Source organism: Ascaphus truei, chromosome 10 (genome assembly GCF_040206685.1).
Source record: "Ascaphus truei isolate aAscTru1 chromosome 10, aAscTru1.hap1, whole genome shotgun sequence".
Classification (NCBI taxonomy): Eukaryota; Metazoa; Chordata; class Amphibia; order Anura; family Ascaphidae; genus Ascaphus; species Ascaphus truei.
The window spans coordinates 4,320,691-4,343,571 of record NC_134492.1 but is presented as its reverse complement, the minus strand read 5'-3'; the positions used below and the strand labels follow the sequence as shown (position 1 = coordinate 4,343,571).

At 44.5% G+C, this 22,881-nt stretch overlaps 1 protein-coding gene across 1 annotated transcript in view; it reads left to right on the top strand.

The window, feature by feature from the left end:
• Positions 1-1,671: 1,671 nt before the first annotated feature.
• Positions 1,672-22,881, top strand: part of LOC142503446 (calcium-activated chloride channel regulator 1-like) — a 45,863-nt gene continuing 24,653 nt past the window's right edge. The window contains exons 1-7 of the mRNA XM_075615621.1: positions 1,672-1,867; positions 2,972-3,112; positions 5,490-5,640; positions 9,277-9,385; positions 11,934-12,105; positions 16,585-16,809; positions 18,054-18,278. Of these exons, the coding sequence (XP_075471736.1) occupies positions 1,709-1,867; positions 2,972-3,112; positions 5,490-5,640; positions 9,277-9,385; positions 11,934-12,105; positions 16,585-16,809; positions 18,054-18,278 (1,182 nt within the window). The 5' untranslated portion in view covers positions 1,672-1,708. The remainder of the gene's footprint in view (positions 1,868-2,971; positions 3,113-5,489; positions 5,641-9,276; positions 9,386-11,933; positions 12,106-16,584; positions 16,810-18,053; positions 18,279-22,881) is intronic.

Genomic DNA, 22,881 nt, shown 5'->3' with positions numbered 1-22,881 from the left:
CCTGCTTAAAATGTTTGTCCTGGGCCCCACAATTTCTGTTGGCGGCCCTGCTTCTCTGATTCCACTACCTTACACAACTTAGTATCTTTGCTCCCGATGCCAACCTCAAGGTCATACCATCTGTAACATTAACCAGAGTTTGTACACACAGCAGGGGCCTTTTATCCCTCTTTTAGGGTTTTCTCCTGTCTTTATAGATAGACCATTAGGCATAACATGACTTTAAGTTGGTTTAAAGTCACCAAACTGAGCTTTGTGAATCTGACCCCAGGATACCTTTTCACACTTACATACACTGAGTAATATAACAAATAAACAATTTCATGATGATACAAAGTACAGCAATAGACATTTACAAGGATACAAAGTCCTTTTAAGAGGATAATCCCTTTATTGTTTATTGTACACGTCATGAAGCACACATACATATAACACACGTCATGAAGCACACACACATATAGCACACGTCATGAAGCACACATACATATAACACACGTCATGAAGCACACATACATATAACACGTCATGAAGCACACATACATATAACACACGTCATGAAGCACACATACATATAACACGTCATGAAGCACACATACATATATCACGTCATGAAGCACACATACATATAACACACGTCATGAAGCACACATACATATAACACGTCATGAAGCACACATACATATAACACGTCATTAAGCACACATACATATAGCACACATCATGAAGCACACATACATATAACAAGTCATGCTTCACCCTTTTCCCTAAGCATTATCTGACCTTTGCAATATGCTTTCAGGCCTGATGATGTTGCTGGATAAAGAATATAGAGAAAGCATACCTACAAGTAGCTCTCCAGACGTTATAATCTTTCTAAAATTACATTACAAAATGTTTACGGGTGACACTTTTACAGTAAGGTATAAATAAACCGTCCATCAAAAGAACTAACGTAAAAAATGTATTTTAAACCCCAGCACACATGTAACAGATTAGAAGCATTTGGACCCATTTTACCATAGGACACTTCCGGTGCTGGGAGACACATTACAGTCCATTAACTTGAAAGGGCGTCGTCGACAGTGGAAAGTGTCTCACGGAATTGCCCTCCTTAATGGGCACTGATGGGGTTCAAAACAATACTGGAGATTGCCGCCATGAATGTCTCCATCCTTCTGGATATGAGCGCCAGTGCCAGATTAAGGGGTGGTCTGGCCACCGACTGTCCCGGGGTGCGGTGATGTCTCTGTCCGGCCCTGATGAATGCTGTCAGGATGACTGGGCAACATGTAATTATCCACTGGCTTCTCAAGTTCAAGGACCTCAAGGTCACACAAGGGCCAAGGAAGAGGAACCTGAGAAGGTGTTGATACTTGTGCATAATTCCTGCATCAGCAACAGGTTGCAGGAAGCAAAATCTCTGTTCTGAAATGAAATGATGACACAAGGAAGTATATGCAGGAGAAATTCTTATCTATTTTTATTCCCTCATTGTAAATATTAACTTATATTTTATCGCCAGTGTTATTAATCACCATGTTTAAAAAAAATGAGCATAACCCTGATGACAACCACAATGTCCACCAATAGTAACAGAGACAATATAACAAAGTCCTTACCAAAGTTGAGATAAAGTATTATTACGTGAGTATAAATAGCTTGTGCAAGCCTACAGTACATTAGCAAAAGGAGTGAGGGGAGGGACACAATGGCCCCCTGCAATGTGCTTGCTTTAGTGTTAGCACTGCAGGTGTTACACACGGCTACGGGTTCTATGGTTAAACTTAATAATGGTGGGTATGAAGACATTGTCATTGCAATTAATCCAGGAATACCTGAGGATGTCAGAATTATTGAAAATATTCAGGTAAGAACAAAATGAAATTATTTTCCTTGAAATATTTTATTCTCACTAAGTGCTGTAGTATCCAGCAATCCAGAATCAGTTGCCATTGTGTATATATTACTGCAATAACGCATGAGTATAAAGACTTAGATACACTAAACTCTGATAACTTGCCTTTAAAGAGCAGTTCCTCCTATTTTTTGTTTTTCTTAACCCCCTTTATTGTTTTATAGGGTGGGAACCGGGAATCTCCGGAGCAAAACATCACTATTTTCTGCTCCGGGGACACCCTGGTTTCCGAGATACTTATGGGTGAAGTTACAGTTAAATCTCTCCCAGCTAAAACAAATCCTGGGAAGATAGGAACCATCGGTTGTAGATTCCTATTGGACGGCCGTATAAATCCCATAGCAAAAAATCATTTCACAGCAAAAAACAGGAGATCAGCGCACATCCAAATTCTTATTAGTTACATCAGTGGTGCGCAAACGGGGGGGCGGGAGAATTTGTAGGGGGGCGGGCGGTTACAGAGGCCCCGCGCTCTTCCCCACATCATTTAAATTAATGCCGGGGGAGGCATAAGGCCTCTGTAACTCACTTACCTGCTGCCAGCCGGGTCTTCGGCGATGTGTCGCCATGGCAACGCAGCGTCAAATTACGCTGCACTGTCATGAGTGACGTCACACGTCTGTCTCCATGGCAATGGGGTCACGTGACCCCTCAGCGTCATTTGACGCCGCCATACAAGGTGAGAGGGGCGCGAAAGCGAGGGAGAGCAATCAGGGGGGCGCAGCTCCAAAAGTTTGACGCAGGCCCCGCCCACCTGCAGAGGAAGGGATTTCCCTCTGTCCTTCCTGCTGCTGCAGGGAATGAATGTGCGGGCAGGGGGCCGGGCCGCCGACAGCGGGGGGAGAGCGGGCCCCCCGAAAGCTGTGCCCGGGCTATAGCTACGCCTCTGGGTTCCAGCACCCCCTCTTTGGGAATTCTGCAAACACTTATGACATAATTAATTTGTTATCCAGAGTGTATTGTTACTAGGGATTGACAAACAGATGCTTTTAGAGTGTGACGTTTCAATACATTTAAATTAATCTATGTCCTTTTTTGTCTCATTTTCTGTGCAAGAATATGGTGAAAGAGGCTACAAATTATTTATTTCATGCGACAAAGAAACGGCTTTTTATACGGAGTGCAAAAATCTTAATCCCTTTGTCTTGGTCACAAAGCAATAACTATACACAGTCAAAAACAGAAACATATGATAAGGTAAGATGTAATGGAAATCTGCTTATTGTACTTAAGGATATATTATTATTATTCTCACTCGCTGCCCCACACCTCTGGAATGTCCTTCTCCTCAATATCCGGCTAGCACCCTCTTTCTCCACCTTTAAGACCCAACTTAAAGCACACACCTATTTGAAGAAGCATATGGATAGCTCCTCTGGCTGAGACTACCTTATATATGTCTACAAAAGGTATACAGTATTGCACAGATACAAATCATCAAGATTTCACTCATTTTTACACATATGTGCAATTCTATGGAGAGGACTAATCGGAGATCTTTGACGGTCCATCAAAAGGGTGTAGAGCTGCTATTTATTTACCTTTTCATATATTTCAATTTCCCCTGTTTATTATACTATATTATTATTTTATGGAGCACTGGCACTTGTGTTGCAATTTTTCATTTTGCAGATAGACCCTTCTCATTTAGGAGCGCCCGGGTACACCCCCTTCTTTTCTGATACTATATATCTCATATGCACCGACCTTGACCTCGTGCAAAGAGAACAGACTCCTACTGTCTCTGTAAGTTCTCCCTACTTACCAATTAGATTGTAAGCTCTTCGGGGCAGGGACTCCTTTTCCGAATGTTACTTTTAAGTCTGAAGCGCTTACTCGCATTCTGTGTTCTATTATTAGGTCACGTGTATTACTGGGTAACAGTGGGTGGGGGAGTGGGGGAAGTGGATGGACTGGGCGCTTCCTAAACAGTATATAAATCAGTGTGATAAGTGACACACCTTAAGTACACACAATAAACCTTACACCATAAAGTGATAAATAAAATGAAATACAGTGTACAACAGCAGCTCAACTTCCTCTGGTGGGACCGTTCCAAATCCCAGGATGTGGAGTACTCTTTTCTTGGGGTTGAGGAGGAGCGCAGGATAAGCTCGTGATATGCAAAAAAATATAAATATATATAGTGCAGATGGTAATTCACTGCTACAAAAATGATAAAAAACGTAAGAAATGAACTCACAAAAATCGTGTTAAATCACTGCATGTCAGAGATCCTTCTCTCTCTGACTGGAGCCCTTTGTGTAACTGGAGTCTGTATACCTCTCAGTGAAGTGGATGATATGCAAATAAAGGAAACCACAAATAGTGCATATTGTATGAACTATACATATGTATTAAACACAGATATTAAGGAAACTCACATTTTCCATAATTAAGATGGGTAGTGGAGAGAACCGCCGAGCAGCAGCTTACTTTTTACCAACCTTCTATCGGCGGTTCTCTCCACTACCCATCTTAATTATGGAAAATGTGAGTTTCCTTAATATCTGTGTTTAATACATATGTATAGTTCATACAATATGCACTATTTGTGGTTTCCTTTATTTGCATATCATCCACTTCATTGAGAGGTATACAGACTCCAGTTACACAAAGGGCTCCAGTCAGAGAGAGAAGGATCTCTGACATGCAGTGATTTAACACGATTTTTGTGAGTTCATTTCTTACGTTTTTTATCATTTTTGTAGCAGTGAATTACCATCTGCACTATATATATTTATATTTTTTTGCATATCACGAGCTTATCCTGCGCTCCTCCTCAACCCCAAGAAAAGAACACGTGTATTACTGCCATGACACGCGGTGTACATGGATAGTGCTATATAAATAGAGATATACATTTGTAAAGCACTAACATAGTCCGCAGAGGGGTACAGTGGGGGTTACAGAGTGACAGCAATTACAGAAACTGAATAACATACAAATAAGGACAAACAGGGCAAACAGATACAGGAGGTAATGAAGCCCTGATCCAGAGAGCTTACACTCTAGAGGGAATAAGGGGCAATGTTGATACAAAAGGGAATGTGGCTGCTCCTTGTGGGACAGAGTATACCTCAGGATGGGGTATGGTCCCGCCGTAGAGTGAGATCTATTAAGGTTTAGGGGCAGGCCTCATTGTTATGGGAGTGAGTGCGGAGCCTCTGTCGTACTCTTACCTTTTCCTCCCGGCATCTCCCACATCATTATGGCTATGTAACGTCAAATGGCTTTGCATTGCCATGACAACGGGACATCCTCTTGTCATGGCAACGTGACGCCATTTGATGATGCAAAGCCATAATGACAAGAGCATATAGGGAGAGATGCCGGGAGGAGATGAGATGCCGGTAGGAGATGAGATGCCGCCGGAGAATGTAAGAGTCGAGGCCCCGCACATGTGACTGCTCAGAGCCCCTTAAACATCCCATCCGGCCCGGCCTATAGATACAAAAAATACAACTCTACTGAGAGAATGCTTAACCCATGTTTAGCTTTAAACAGACCGTAAAATAAATAATTACCTGTAGCGCTGCGCTGTTTCTTATTGAGATATCCTTTACTTCATTAGGCAGATGTTATTATTGCTGACCCTTTCCTGAAGTATGGAGAGGACCCGTACACTTTGCAATATGGAGGCTGTGGGGAACCGGGAAGATACATTCATTTGACACCGAGCTTCTTGCTGGATGACAAACTGGCCTCAGTGTATGGCCCTCGGGGTAAATTTTAATTTCTTTTCAATTAATAGAGGCTTCAAAACCTGTAATTCCATTAATAGTTATACTAACTGTTTTGAAAGTATGTTGCAGGTTTTAGAGAATCCTAATGTATAATTAAAATATGCAATCACGTGTTGTGGACATCTTTTTACCAAGTCTTTCAGGTTAAAAGAAACAGCTGTCTGTGAGTGGGTCCACTGAATGGGAGCCTTTTGTTACACATGCTTAGTAGTTTAAGATGATTAGGTCAGCAGGCGAAGTTCTAGGTTACCCATGTAATAAAGCTAAAGTGACAAGCCCACAGGTTACTTATTTGTATTTATCTACTAGCTGAGAGACCCGGCGCTGCCCGGGACCAAAACCTCCCGCTCCTTCCCCCCGCCACCCCCCCCCCCGTTCCCCTCGTCTCTCTCCGCCTACCCCCACCCATGCGCAGCTGTGGTCCTTCCCCCACCTCTGCAGCACACAGTACCACACACACCGTGAGACACACACAGTGCCACACACAAACCCAGTGAGACACACACACACAGTTCACACACACACACACACAGTTCACACACACACACACACAGTTCACACACACAGTTCACACACACAGTTCACACACACACACAGTGTCACACACACACACAAACAGTGTCCCACACACAAACAGTGTCCCACACACACACAGTGTCACACACACACACACACACACACACCGTGTCACACACATACACACACACACACACAAATGTCCTCGGGCACCCACAACAACTGCATTGAGGACCCGGCCTTTCCCCCCACCTCCGTCCAGTCTCCGCGCTCCCACCGGTCCAGAAGGCGCCTCTCTCCTGTCCGGGCGCTCTGACCGGTCGGTCCTGGGTGTGGGGGCGGAGCATGCAGCGGAGGCCGCCGAGCGCACGGCAACCCGGAACGGTCGCAAGCCGGCGTCGGGAGGAGGCTGAAGTGCTCGATGAGCGGGAGCAGCCGCAGGCTGGAGCCACAGCGTGCACGCACCGCCAGGTCGCTGAAGCACATGTGCAACGTGCACCGCCAGGTCGCTGGAGCACACGTGCGCATGTGACAGGGGGGCACCGGGGAAAGGGGTGGGGGTTCAGGGTCCTGGGTGGACCGACACAGGGGGCAGTGGGGGAGGGGTGACACCCGGGGGGCATGGGGGTGCGCTACCCAGGGGGGGGGGGGCAGGTGGAGGTGATACCCGGGGGCAGGGGGCCTCAGCGAGAAACAGGGACACAGAGTGGTGTGACCGAGGGGGGGTTGGTGGTGGGGGAGAGGTGAGGCTGGCGCCGAGGAGCGGCGGGTGGTAGTGTTGTGGATGGTCCTGCGAAGTGAGATTCCTAATCCAAGTGAGGGGAAGAGGTGCAATGTGAGGGGTGGGGTGAGGAGGGCGGGGGGTGCGTCCGTGGCCAATGACACAGGGGGAACACAGGGCCAATCACACAGGGGGAAGATATGCACACACAAACATTATTTCAGACTTATAGATATAGATATGATATTCAGGGAAGTGACCTAGCATAACGAAACGTGTTAGAGTTTGTTCTCTGAGTGCTGTGATATATATCACCAGGTACTCTTTGCTCAGTTAAGCTTTTCCTGGACTTTCCTGGACATTGAATAACAGCTTAAAGGCTTATCTATTGTACGTTGTCTCTAATCCCTGAGACTGAGACGCTGAGACCCCTGAAGTTTGATTTCCTGGGGCTGGAGCTGTGATTAGCTGTAGGCTGTGACATATCGGGAGTCACTCCGAGTTTCAGCCAACCGGCAAGAGAGATTTCCCTCCCGCAAGCGGAGCACTGCACTGAAGTAACAGAAGGCAGACGTATGCGAGTACGTGCTGCTAGTGAGGCGATCCACAGACCCACAGGGTAGGCTGTTCTACGGCAGGTGAACCCTATCTGGACTTAGACATCCGATCATCTTGGAGGAACGGAGGTGTGTAGTTGAACACCAGTGACACTCCTGAAGTAGGACCGGATCCTTTCGGAGAGGACGACCATCCAGTTCCCTGGGATTCTGTGCTGCAGATGTGGGACCGTCTCTATCACAGGGGTTATTATACCTACGTGCCTATTTGAATTTATTTTCTTGTACGTGCATACCTCACCTTTTTTATGAATACACTATATTTTAAATACTATACTATGAGTGTCTTGCGCTTTCTTTTGGTATCACTAGAGCCGTGTATCGATTACCGGGGCTTAAACAAGCTCACGGTAAGATCAGTGATACCCTTAACCCTTTATCTCCGAACTTTTCGATCGGTTGCAGGGAGCATCCATTTTTACCAAACTGGATTTTTGAGGAGCATATAACTTGGTCCGGGTTCACCAGGGCGACAAGTGGAAAATGGCCTTCATGACATTCGGTCTGTGTAATGCTCCAGCAGTATTCCAGAACTTTGTCAATGAAATATTCTGGGGTCTTCTTGACAAATACGTTATCGTATAACTGGATGACATTTTGATTGTCTCCAAATCAGCGCAGGAACATCCAGGTCACGTGAAGCAAGTCCTAAGATGCCTAAGGGAGAATCATCTATTCGCAAAACTAGAAAAATTCAAGTTCCACCAGTCCAGCACTTCCTTCCTGGAGTATATAATTTCGGCTATGGACCCAGCTAAAGTAAAGGATGTTCTGGAGTGGCCACGTCCCATCGATTTGAAGACCTTTCAGCGCTTCCTGGGTTTCGCAAACTACTACCGTCAGTTCATACAGAACTTTTCTTCAGTCCTGGCTCCTATCACAGCCTTGACCAGCAAAGGTGCCGATCCTTTGCAATGGCATGCTGAGGCTGTAATGGCCTTCAAGAGACTTAAGGCATTCGCATCGACTCCAGTTCTGGTGCACCCGGACCCCGCCTGTTTGTGGCGAGCCCCTGTTACAATTAATCAGTGACTTTTGTGTATTATTTGGTTAAATCCATGTGAAAATAAAAGCTTCTGAAAGTAAAATGGTATATTGTGACTCTGTGTGGGCTTCTCCAAACCTCCCAGATAATGTTGTTGGTTTAAGGAAAGTTCTTCAAGAATGTAGATTTTTTTTTTCTACAGTCATTGTGTGTGCCTCCTTTACATCTGCGGAATCCTTGGTATTGGGTTGGATGAGAACTTTCTGATCCTGGAACACTTCTAGGGTTAGGAAGAAGAATGAAAGTTCAGTGATAGGCAAGAGGCAGGTTTTCTGAATGGGGAGATAGAGGATGCCTGCTTCTGCATTGCCTTACAGATAGTGTACAGTAGCTCTTTTTTGCAAGCTGCCAGACAGAAGCTGGGGTTTGGAATTGCCCCAAACACAGGCACGTACCGTAGCTAAGAAATGAATCAGGACCGTGAGATAGATGGGAGTTGCGAATTTAATATCAAGTGTTCTGAATAACTTTAAACAGTATTCAGTCAACCGAACGAAAGCTGCTAACGTGGAGTTGTAGATGATAAGTCAGAGATAACCATGTTTCTTAAGCTCACTGGTCACCCAGAAAAATGAACCAGGCTGGCAGTCTGATATTTAGCATGATACTGATTATCCTCTGAGTGGGAGAGAATACAATTTCATGAGAAGCTTTATCAAGAAAACCACTTTATTTACAGACAGGCAACTCCACTTCTTTATCTTGTGTCTTTACAGGGAGAGTGCTTGTCCATGAATGGGCTCACCTTCGATGGGGAGTTTTCGATGAGTACAACACCGAGACACCCTATTATATTGCTGGAAGTCTTAAAGTAGAAGCGACTAGGTATTATTCTTCGTATTATTTTACTTTACATGCTATTAATTCAGTCCTCAAAATATAGAAATGCGCCAATAAAAACGCAGCAATATCTATATACTGTATAATTTGTATGTTAGCACAAAGTTGATGGCACAGCACACTCGTTTTATTTGGGATTATAATATGCATCGCAGGATGCAACAAAATGTAAATATAAGTAATAGGACATAATCCTGCTAATCTTAAAATTAGTAGGCAGATACTGTATATTTTTTACACATCCACCTCCTTAAATGTAGAAGAACTCAAAATCACGCAACATACAGTAAATTACCCCAATACTGAGTAAACAATAACATTCACATTCCTTTCCTACAATCCTTTTGGAATTTCTCTACAAATTCCCCCCTAGTCTCTTGCCCTATTTTATATATAATGGAAGAGAAAGGGAATTGAAGCCATAATATAATTTACTAAAGACAGCTGTTATTGCGCTGTAAGGCTGCGTTTATAGTGCCGGCGACGCAAAGGTCGCTGGAAAATCAAATTGAGATGTCTTTCAGTGATCGCGACCAATCCGTCGCGCCACGCTTACTATAAGCGAAAGCGACGGCGGCAATGCATTTGTTTATAAGCGCAGCCTAAGGCTGCGGACATGGTGCCTTCTCCCGTGCGGAGGCGCACGAATGCGGAGGGAAAGCGGGTGCTTTCCTGGCCAGACTAGACAAGCCGTGGGGGTCGTTCCTGGGGGCGGTCCTAGTGACGTCATGGAGCTAGTTCGCACTTATTGGGCGAACCGCTCACGTGACCTGTCCGTCGCACTGAGAAATCAGTTTAACTGATTTCTCACGCAACGCGCGCCGCCTTCCGCGCGCCGCATGGACGCGAACACTCAGTGCGGTCTGCGATACCATGTCCGAGGCCTAACATGTATTGCCACTCAGTGTATAAAGACAGTTCGGGGGGCAGACAAAAATGGAAGGCTGCCAGGCAGTTTATAATACGTGTGCACTGCGCATCTATGCGCTATAGGGAGGGCCGGAGTGATGGCGGCCCCATCAGTGCAGTCGCACCGGGCCGCACACTTACAGAGGCCCCGCGCTCTTCCCCACAACATTGCACCGGATTGCTGAGAGCACGGCGCCTCTGTAACTGCCTCTTACCTTCTCTCCGGCTTCTCCTCCTGCGTCTCATCTCTGCGACACTGCGGCGTCAAGTTACCATGACAACGTCACATCATATGACGCCGCGATATCCCAGAGATGACTCAAGGTAAGTGGCCCGCGCGCTCCCCCAGCACCGAGCCCTGATAAATTCCAAGCCGGCCCAGGATATAGGTGAACTGAAACATTGCCCAAATAACAGGGGGGAAAACAATATAAAATGCACAATAATACTATTTTGGGGCTTTTGTGTAAATACTTTTAAATTAATGCTTTATTAATACCTTATACCAGAGCAACAACCCTAATCTGCCTCCAAGCATTTTAACTCGTAAAAAGTGCAATTTAAAGCAGCAAGATGGCTGATTTGCTTTGTTTAAGGGTTAAAACCACGGGGTCCTTCGGAACCGATGTATTAAGAAATATGCGGCTTGCGTTACTCTGCTTGACGTGTTTCCGAGTTGCTTTTCTCTGTCACCTTAAAGCCGTTTTTTTACGCAAATGAGTCAGCGCAGAACACTTTCTTGATGCATAAACCCCATAAAGCCAATTAAATCCCGTGGGTCCCACGAGCCGATAGGAACCCGCAATGTAATTTGCTGCTGCTTCCTATTGTAAGGCCATTTAAAGCAATGCCGGTATCTTCACCGGTATCTCGGAAACCGGGCGGAACCGGAGTCGAAAATAGCACAATTCAGCTCCGGGGAACGTCCTGGTTCCAATCCTGTTAAAACAATATACATTTTGGGTGGGATTGTGGCTTTAAGGTCTGCCACCTGGCAATGCTATGGGTCAGAAAGTTACATTATATCCCCATACAAACTCCTACCATACTTTGAAGCAGGGCTACCCAAATGGATGCCCACCTCAAATGTACTTTGCCTGTACCCCAAAGAAGGCTCTGGAAGCAGCTGCATTTTCACATGGTGTCTAGGCAGCTCACCCTACGCCCACCCATCCCACATGGCTGTGTTTCAGATACTAACAACCACACATATGATGGATTATATCAGGAGTGGCCAACTCCAGTTCTCAAGGGCCACCAACAGGTCAGGTTTTCAGGATAATCCTGCTTCAGCACAGGTGGTGCAGTCTTCGACTGAGTTACTGTGCTGTCCTGAAGTAGGGATATCCTGAAAGTCTGACCTGCTTGTGATCCCTGAGGACCAGAGTTTGCCACCACTGCTTTATAGATCATAACCGTATAGTTGATTAACCGCTTCAGTGCCAGAAGGTATTGCAGCACATGACTTTTCTTGACTAAATGTAATATTAGAGTTATATGTTTGTTGTCTGAAGTTACTCTCATTGCTCCACTTTGGATGAGATCCTGAAGCACTGTGAAAATAAAAAAACACATAACTTAATTATATTTTGAAAGTATAATATATTCTCTTTCTTTGTGCCAGGTGTTCTGAGGATATTATAGGCACTAACACAATGCAATGTCCAGGAAACTCCTGTGGGAAAGCTTGCAACTTTGACCCTAAAACTGGCCTGTATGAAGAAGGCTGTGTGTTTGTGCCCGAGAAGAACCAGTTTGCCAAGGAATCCATCATGTACATGCAGGCTCTGTCTTCCGTGAGTGATACATCTAACTAACGGGTTTATCGTGGGCAACATTAGCAATCACCTTTCTAAAGTTTTCTATATAATAGGAAAAAGGAAAGTAACAGGCAGTCCCAGAACCTCTTTATGGAGAAACAGGGGATATGTTGGGATCTACCGGATAGGTAGGAATGAAACCAGTGTAGCCCTCTTACCCCCACCCTAAGTGAGATTGAGGTGGGTAGGTGTATCTGACTACTTATCAGTGTGGTGCTGTACCTGTTTGGCAACCAGGAGGGCTGAGCTTCCGCCACGGGGAACCTGGGGTGAATTACTCTTACTATATGGTGCAGCGCCTCCACCTGCATTGGCTACCAGCAGAGCGGGAGTTGTTCCTCGCAGGACACATACAAATGAACACATACACGGGATGTAAAATAGCAACGGTCTTTACTATATGCAGAATGTAACTTAACACATACATCAGCAATACACAACAAGATATATGTACCACCCTCTGCCACTAGCTGGTAACTATAACCTTGCCCCTAACTGGGCTATAACCTCCTTAGCCCCTAACTGGGCTATACCCTACACCCCCTTCCCAACCTCGTGTCCAAAGAGTCCAAGCCCACCCAAGTGTGTGAACAGGCCTGTCACATGTGAGGAGCAAGTTAAAGTTGGTGCACGTGTGGAAGGTTGTAAATACCTGCCCAGGTGTCTCTACACCTGGGTGTCTTCGCAAATGGTCTACCGGCGTCGCTTGGTCCAGCGCTGATCTGTACCTCAGTGTGGGATGAGGTCCAGCCGAACGTCCTACCGAAAGGACAGTCTCTGGATCAGCAACACCGCTTACAGGAACATGCAGCAACACTATCACTGGTCCCTGCACTAAAGAACTGCAGCAGGGCCTCTCTCTCTCCCTGCACTAAGGAACTGCACAGGGCCTCTCTCTCCCTGCACTAAGGAACTGCACAGGGCCTCTCTCTCCCTGCACTAAGGAACTGCACGGGGCCTCTCTCTCCCTGCACTAAGGAACTGCACAGGGCCTCTCTCTCCCTGCACTAAGGAACTGCACAGGGCCTCTCTCTCCCTGCACTAAGGAACTGCACAGGGCCTCTCTCTCTCCCTGCACTAAGGAACTGCACAGGGCCTCTCTCTCTCCCTGCACTAAGGAACTGCACAGGGCCTCTCTCTCCCTGCACTAAGGAACTGCACAGGGCCTCTCTCTCTCCCTGCACTAAGGAACTGCACAGGTACTGTCACTAGGTCCCTGTCTAGCACACAGCTGAAGGGGCACAGGGTCCTTACTTAAGGGCCTGTCCCTATGAACACCCACCCTCACTAGTGGGGAGTCAGGGCCTCAACTCTAGCCTGGGGATTTCTGGCCTAAGGCATAAGCTCGCAGCTCTCTGCCCCCCTTCTTTCCCCCACTGTCTCCTCAGCCTGACTGAACAATCCCTGTCTGCACACAACATTGTTGCAACTTTGCAGCATGAGAATCTGTCAGCCTTATTGGCTTCAATGCAGCAGGTGATACGGGTGAAAGAGCAGTCCCCAAAGGCTGCTGGGAATCGTAGTCCATTCAGGACCTCTTCTCTATTAGCGCTGCATGCGCGATCTCTAGTGCGCATGTCTGAAGCTGTAATGGCCGCCGCTCCTCTTAACTGAGCATGCGCAACTTCCAAGAGCTCTTGCACACATGCAATGGCCACCGCTACCCTTGCCAATCTCTGCGCATTGCGTGAACCTCGCGCCAACCACAACATGGCCGCCCACGACTGCTCTGCTGTTTACGCACAAGCCTTTGCACATGCGCGAACACATTAAACATGGCGGCGTCCTGCCGCAGCTGCCACCGGGAGCGCGCTCGCCCCCGCAGCAGCACGCACACAAGGGGGAAAGAAACCGGCAGACAGGGGGACTGGAGGGACCCTGGCTACACCAGTTTAAAGCATGCTTCCCTATTCCAGAGCTCTGGAGTTTGTTAAGCAGGATAGCATGATCAACTGTGTCAAAAGCCTTTGCAACATCTAGGAATACTGCACCAGTGAGTTGTCCCCGTTCCATTCCACACTGGATCTCATTGCAAACTTTAAGCAGGGTAGTTACGGTGGGGTGAAAAGAAAATATACTTCAGCGCATGGAATCAATTAAAGAGAGAACCCTATGTCTCAGAGGCCAAGGTATTCCGAATAAGACCTCGCTCTAGATGTGTGTGGTACAAACAGTCATTTTAATAAAAATAAAACAAAAACTTGATAAAACAATTATCCCAGCTGGGTGCAGAATTACACCAACACAAAATTGAATATTAAATTAAATATAAAACATTCATCTTATACTAAGCTTCTAAAAAAACAGGCGCTTTTCACTCTGGAAAGTATAAGATGAATGTTTTATTTTTAATTTAATATTGCAATTTTGTGTTGGTGTAATTCTGCACCCAGCTGGGATAATTGTTTTATCAAGTTTTTGTTTTGTTTTATTTTTATTAAAATTACTGTTTGTACCACACACATCTAGAGCGAGGTCTTATTCGGAATACCTTGGCCTCTGAGACATAGGGTTCTCTCTTTAATTGATTCCATGCGCTGAAGTATATTTTCTTTTCTTCTATTCTTTATATACGTATGGGAATTGAAGACTCCCTTCCAATATACCTCAGCAGCAGGTGTCATTCCTTTTATATAGTGATAACAATACCATTACTTACATTGTTGAAAGCTCACTTAGCACCATCTTTTTCTTTTCAGTTACTGTGGAGTGTTTGGGGCGAAATCCAGACTGGAATTGGCTAGGGAAATTTGTCTTGGTATAGTAATCGCTTAATTGGGAGTGGACACATTTTTCCATGACTTTGGATAGTATTGGGAGAAGAGAGATTGGCCTGTAGTTTGAGACAGTGGTTTTGTCTCCACTTTTGAAGATTGGGACAACTCTGGCAGTTTTCCAGGTCTTAGGGATATGACCTGCAGACAGAATAGAGTTGACTATGGAAGCAATTGGTTTGGCAATGGCTGGGGCACAAAGCCGTAGGAACTTAGACTGTATTAAGTCAGGTCCACATTGGCTGCTTAGGTTTAGTTTGAGGACTCTTCGATGGACCACGGCGTCACGGTCTCCAGCAGCACGGCACCATGGTTACGGAGGATGCTTTCTTCCCTCCCAGTGGCGGCCTGATGGTACTGCATACACAACTCAGTGGCGGCCTGATGGTACTGCATACACAACTCTGATCCCTGTGGATCATGCAGCTGTGCTGATGACGGGCATTGTGCAACATCAGCGACTTTGGGTCTGATCATGAGACTTCATGCACGGCCAATCAGCTACTCTGGTTGAGTCATTTGGGTGGGGATATGGGGGTATTTAAGGGATCCACTGGCCATTAGACTCAACCCCCACCCTGAGGAAGGTCCCACGAGGACCGAAACGTTGGTCATGTTTGTGCTATGTTTATTTTTGAATACAAGTTTCCTTACTTACCTTTGAGTGCTGTCTTGTGTCTGCTCCTGCTGGAGTGGATTATTATTACTCTCTCTCCCTCTCACTCTTTTCCCCTCTCTCACTCTTTTCCCCTCTCTCACTCTTTTCTTCTCTCTCACTCTTTTCTTCTCTCTCACTCTTTTTCTCCCTCTCACTCTTTTTCTCCCTCTCACTCTTTTTTTCTCTCTCTCCAAGAAACCCCCACCATATTGCAAATAAAAAGATCACTTGTGAGCACATTCACGTCTTAGTCAGGTCTGCACCCCTGCCTTTCACCATTATCCCAGCATACAGTGCTTCTACTGCAGTAAGGGATTCTGGGAAATGACATGCAAATGAGCACACAGTGTGTCACCTTTTGTCTTAAAATCCATTGTTACATGGAGCCCATATAAGCTAATGCTCGCTGCTAACACAGCTTTAAAGCACAGCATGGGAATCAGATGCAAAGCCAGAGAAACCATTCACAGACATGTTTCAACCTTAATGGGTCTCATCAGTGTGAAGTTGGTTGTACTGCTGGCTTTGCATTTTCAAGACTGTAGGGTTTACCATCACGTTTTAAGCTATGGTGGGTGAAAAAGGCAACAAGAAACCTCCACCGTATTGCAGACTTGCCCAAGACATGTGTATGTGCTCACAAGTGATCTTTTAATTTGCTATATGCAATATGGTGGAGGTTTCCGAAGACAGAGCTCAAGAAAAGACCTTGTGGTCAGAAACGTACGTCGCTCTAGTGTTTCTGTGATTGTCTGATGTATTCCTTAGATTAAACCACTTTTCATTTTGAGTGTGCTGCGGACTCTATCCTTTTGTGTGTATATATATATATATATAAACACACACACACACGCACATATAGACACATGTATAGAGTACATGTATGTGTTTGATGCTATTATGTGAAAAATATACAGATCAGATCGTGTATGTTTTGCTGCTGCTAATTAATATAATACATGTTACCTGGATCGCACTATTATTATGCAGTGTATTGACAGTATTTTATTTCCCTATATTTAGGTGTCTGAATTCTGTGATGCGAGTACTCATAACACGGAGGCTCCCACCCTGCAAAACAGAATGTGTAACTACCGCAGCACATGGGAAGTCATCGTGAATTCCACTGACATAAAGTCTACTGCTCCACTGACCAACACAAATATCCCGGCTCCATCCTTCTCACTGCTGCAGTACAGAGACAGAGTGGTCACTTTAGTACTTGATGTTTCAGGAAGCATGGGTGATGTAAGTTTCCTTACCCATTTTCTTTTATTGCGGTGTGTATGTAATAATTATGTGTCACCTCAGGAGAAGAAAAGGTTATGTGTTAAAAATGTCATTTTTTTATGTCCCCAGACTGTATTTATTATGAGGTGCAATAAAACATATATGGCCATCTTTTCCAAGTGGAGCTAAGCCATAAGGTACCACATTGCCCATTCATTTGAATGAGTCCTAAGGTGCCTTATGGCGTAGCAAGCAGAAACCCCACGGAGTGAAACTGAAATGGGGCAGTTAGCTACTAATGGTCATTAACCAAGCCGGGTGTCCGTGTGAATCAGGGGTGCCTTGTACATCCACTCCTCACCGATGCTACCTCAACTCTTTGCGTCCTCTTGGATGTGGCCCAGTCTTCAGGGTATGACAACCACTCATCACACAGCCCAAAACTTAATACCACCATACTTCATATCCATTGTGATATCTGGATGCTGTGAGAGGGACTGATATACACACTTGCAGAGGCGGCAACCTGTTCTTAGGGGATGTCTTATGGCTTTGACCAATCAGTAAATATGGCCTATAACTTATACATAGGTACCTACAGCTTTCCTACTACCTATATGAATTCTAATATTTTACAATGAGAAACTTTATTTTGAAGGTTAACATCCCTTTGATATTTATCTACATCCCTTTCTAGAACCGGTATCCTAAAACTAGCTTAGCAGTTTGCATATACAGTATCCAGGGAGCAAGTTTAAACTGACATGGATAAAATGCACAATCTTTTTTGTTTACACTCATCATATTAAAATTATTGTTGCAAATAAATAGATTTATCAAAATAAATGTGCCAAAACATATAATGAATAACAAGGGTCACAAAGATATATATATTCATAGGACATCCAAAGTTGTTCTGAACTTCCTACTATTTCCTATCAGCTTAGATCAGTTACATGTGAAGTCTTAAAGGGAACTAATTCCAATGATATGCTTCATGGAGAATGGCCTGGGTTGTCTAAGCAGAGCTCCATTTTTTTTTTTTTTTGCGGGATTGCTGCTTTATCAGAAGTACTTCACCTTTCTTTTGTCCCAAACTTATTTTATTAGGTTTGCTTTCTTTTCTTAATGTGAGGGTCGCCCCTGTTAATTATAACATTCAGCATAGCAGAAAACTGTGTACGGATTTATGTGTAGGATTTTTTTAGCAAGAGTTATTGTATCTTGTGCAGTATGTCACTAATATTTTCCATCGATTGCAGTATGACCGTATAAATCGAATGAAGCAGGCAGCAGAGATATTCCTTATTCAGATCATTGAAACAGACTCCTATGTTGGGCTTGTCAAATTCGGAAGTTCTGCATCCCCCATTTCACAACTAGTTCAAATAATCACTCCGGCGAATCGTGAGACGCTAAAATTGCTCCTTCCTACTACGGCAGGCGGAGGAACAAACATCTGTGCAGGAATCCGGTCCGGTTTTGAGGTAAGTTATAAACTTTTAATTTCTCCTTCATATGAGCTATTCGTTTCGCTGATAACATTAGGATTTAAATTAATTTAAGCAAGAATATCATTTGATATATTATATTAATTTATATCTCATCTACCCAGATTTCTCATTATCTATCTGTGAATTAAATATTAGAAAAGCTTTATTTACTGCAACCCAGTTCTAGTAGTCAAGTGATAACGAATAAGGCCAAATGAGCCTTCATCAGTTAACTAATCATTCTAATGTTCAATCAGTTCTATAATAAATAACATATTACAAATAAACCATGTGTTACTTGGCAAAGAGCTTTCACTTTAGTACAACTTAAAGAACATACTCACAATAGCACATAACACAAGAACTGACAGTACTGGGTCAGATCAAATGGTCCAGCAAGCCCAGTATCCTGTCCCACAGTGGCTGGTACTGGGAGCCCATCTCCCCCGCCTCCAGCCGTGTTTATGCAGCGAGCTTCGGGCCAGGGACTTCCTCTCCATGAATAGATATAGTTCTCCTCAATAGCCATTAATGCAAATTACTGTCACAGCATCCAGTGGGCGTGAGAAGATTATTCCCTGTATTTGGTGTATACACTGTATGGCACATGTTGCCCCGGTATTTGGTGTATACACTGTATGGCACATGTTTTCCCGGTATTTGGTGTATACACTGTATGGCACATGTTTCCCCGGTATTTGGTGTATACACTGTATGGCACATGCTGCCCCGGTATTTGGTGTATACACTGTATGGCACATGTTGCCCCGGTATTTGGTGTATACACTGTATGGCACATGTTGCCCCGGTATTTGGTGTATACACTGTATGGCACATGTTGCCCCGGTATTTGGTGTATACACAGTATGGCACATGTTGCCCCGGTATTTGGTGTATACACTGTATGGCACATGTTGCCCCGGTATTTGGTGTATACACTGTATGGCACATGTTGCCCCGGTATTTGGTGTATACACTGTATGGCACATGTTGCCCCGGTATTTGGTGTATACACTGTATGGCACATGTTGCCCCGGTATTTGGTGTATACACTGTATGGCACATGTTGCCCCGGTATTTGGTTTATATACTGTATGGCACATGTTGCCCCGGTATTTGGTGTATACACTGTATGGCACATGTTGCCCCGGTATTTGGTTTATATACTGTATGGCACATGTTGCCCCGGTATTTGGTGTATACACTGTATGGCACATGCTGCCCCGGTATTTGGTGTATACACTGTATGGCACATGTTGCCCCGGTATTTGGTGTATACACTGTATGGCACATGTTGCCCCGGTATTTGGTGTATACACTGTATGGCACATGTTGCCCCGGTATTTGGTGTATACACTGTATGGCACATGTTGCCCCGGTATTTGGTGTATACACTGTATGGCACATGTTGCCCCGGTATTTGGTTTATACACTGTATGGCACATGTTGCCCCGGTATTTGGTGTATACACTGTATGGCACATGTTGCCCCGGTATTTGGTGTATACACTGTATGGCACATGTTGCCCCGGTATTTGGTGTATACACTGTATGGCACATGTTGCCCCGGTATTTGGTGTATACACTGTATGGCACATGTTGCCCCGGTATTTGGTTTATATACTGTATGGCACATGTTGCCCCGGTATTTGGTTTATATACTGTATGGCACATGTTGCCCCTGTATTTGTTTTATACACAGTATGGCACATGTTGCCCCGGTATTTGGTGTATACACTGTATGGCACATGTTGCCCCGGTATTTGGTGTATACACTGTATGGCACATGTTGCCCCGGTATTTGGTTTATATACTGTATGGCACATGTTGCCCCGGTATTTGGTTTATATACTGTATGGCACATGTTGCCCCTGTATTTGTTTTATACACAGTATGGCACATGTTGCCCCGGTATTTGGTGTATACACTGTATGGCACATGTTGCCCGGTATTTGGTGTATACACTGTATGGCACATGTTGCCCCGGTATTTGGTGTATACACTGTATGGCACATGTTGCCCCTGTATTTGTTTTATACACAGTATGGCACATGTTGCCCCGGTATTTGGTGTATACACTGTATGGCACATGTTGCCCCAGTATTTGGTGTATACACTGTATGGCACATGTTGCCCCGGTATTTGGTGTATACACTGTATGGCACATGTTGCCCGGTATTTGGTGTATACACTGTATGGCACATGTTGCCCCTGTATTTGGTGTATACACTGTATGGCACATGTTGCCCCGGTATTTGGTGTATACACTGTATGGCACATGTTGCCCCGGTGTTGTGTGATTTGCTGAATCTCAGATCGCTTTTGATTCCCCACACCATCTGAGATTTTGAACAATTCTAACATGTCTCCTCTCACTAGTCCTCGCTAAGCACGTAGACATAATCTTTTTACAGAGAGGGACTATTAGCCGCGGCTGTTTAGCCGTGTCAATTTTGCAGTCAGATGCCGAGGGACAGTTGGCCACAGCCATTTAGCCACGGCCATTTTGGCCCTGTGGTAGGACACTTAGGATTAGGGGGTTAAGGTTTTTTTAGGTTAAGGGGTTAAGGGCTACATTACCTGCCGTGGCAGCAGCAAACTTTCCTGGCGGGCAAATGTTTTATCATTTTTTTAGCTGGGGTGCCAGAACTATACTCGGTACTGGACATGTGGTTGAACGATGGTTTTATGCAAAGGCATTATTATATTTTCTGATTTTTTTTCAAAACTTTTTTTTTTTATTATTCCTAACACTTTATTTGACTTCTTCACTGCACACTGCACATTTAGTTTAAGTATTAAGTTCTTTTGTATGTGGTTACATACCACATAATGTACATGTAGCCATGTGTAAAATTGGTGTACATATCTCTTTCTCATGCTGGCAGTAAACCTGGTAAGTATGCAGGAATGCCAGTAGTTATCATGGAGGTTTGCCCTCACACCCTGGTGAGGTGTCATATGTCCCATAGGAAGTGACAACATGCTGTGTGTCCACGGTTAGTGACATCAGAGATGTGCCTGTCCTAGGTGATATAAGACACAGCACTGTCTAAAGTTAGTTCAGTTCCTGTCAGTTGAGTTCCTGTTGTTGGCTGCCTCTGTTCAGTAAGAGGCACATGGAGGTCTGCATTGCAGACTACTGCTACTACTTGTTGCAGTAGTCTGATGCAGAGCTGTGAGTCTAGCAGCACAAGGCAGACAGAGAAGCTGGTGATTCTTCCTTAAGGGAGAGGTGGAAGCAACTCCATTAGAAAAGGAGGAACCTTTCAGAGGGAAGCAGCTGAACAATGGAGGGCTGAATACACCCCATTGTGGAGGGCAGCTGGCCCACCGTACCAATAAAGATGCATCTGATTAAAGACACTCTCGTGTGCAAGTATGGAGTTATTGCACAGAGAGGGGCACCACAGAGGAGTTCCTCACCAGGACCATCCCCGAGTGACCGAAGGGACCCTGATGAGGTGGAGGCGCTGCACTGGATCTAGGTAGGACTCAAGCACACTACCTCAGCTGCCTGTCTGGGTTGGCAATCCCCACAAACCATCATGCGGGAGACTCAGGAGTCCTGTTGCCAAAAGGTGCACCACCAGACACTATCATACTGTAATGGGGACTGGTTAGACCACAGGGGCCAATATGAGATTGGGGGGTCAGGCCAGTCCAGAAAACCCGTTACATACACTATAGCTAAATGTGATATTTGTCACTGTCAGCACAAGATTTTTTTTGACAATTCCCTCATTTTTTTTTTAAATATCCGTTCCTTTATTTTTTGTGCAAGTTTTTGAATACTCTACAGTTTTTTGCATATTTCTTTTAATTTTGGGATATTCTACATTTTTCAATTTTTTTCCTTTTTTTCCCCTTTGAATTGCCAAATATTTGCATTTTTAAAGACAACCTCGTTTGGAACTTCAACAAATTAGCTAACATTGGAAGATGCAAAAAAAACTAAATTTCCGATGCTTATTTCAGTTTTGGAGAAAAAATGTACTCCTCTCGATTAAAAATGTGAAAATGTAAAATACAAATGAATGTATTGCTTTCAAATACTGTATATCACCCTACATTTATAATAATACATAGTTACATAGCAGATGAGGTTGAAAAAACACATATGTCCATTTGAGTTTGCCCTTTGTTAAATGTAATTGGCGAAGATATTTTCCTATATTTATAGTTATATTGATGCAGAGGAAAGCAAACAAAGTTATTGCTGTTTGTTAATGTATCGATGTAGGTTTCCTTGTTTTCTTTTGGTGGGATATTGTGGGATATGCATTGATATTCTACACTAGAGATGTTCAAAATGCTCACATCTTACTGCAGCTCACACATTTTTGGCAAATTTTGTGTAAATGTTGCACATTTGTGAAATGTTAGGCTTTGTATGTCCTGTGACGTTCACATCAAGAGAGGTGAGATATACAGACTTCGTGAGCAAACATTTATTGAGCAATAAAGTGATGTTTCGGCTGCTAGTAACTTCTGTCGCCTATCAGAGCCTTTCCCACAGTCCTCTGCTTCTCACCCTGAGAGAGGCTGTGTGCCTACAACTGTAACATTGGTTTACAAATACACTGTGGGTCACTGGT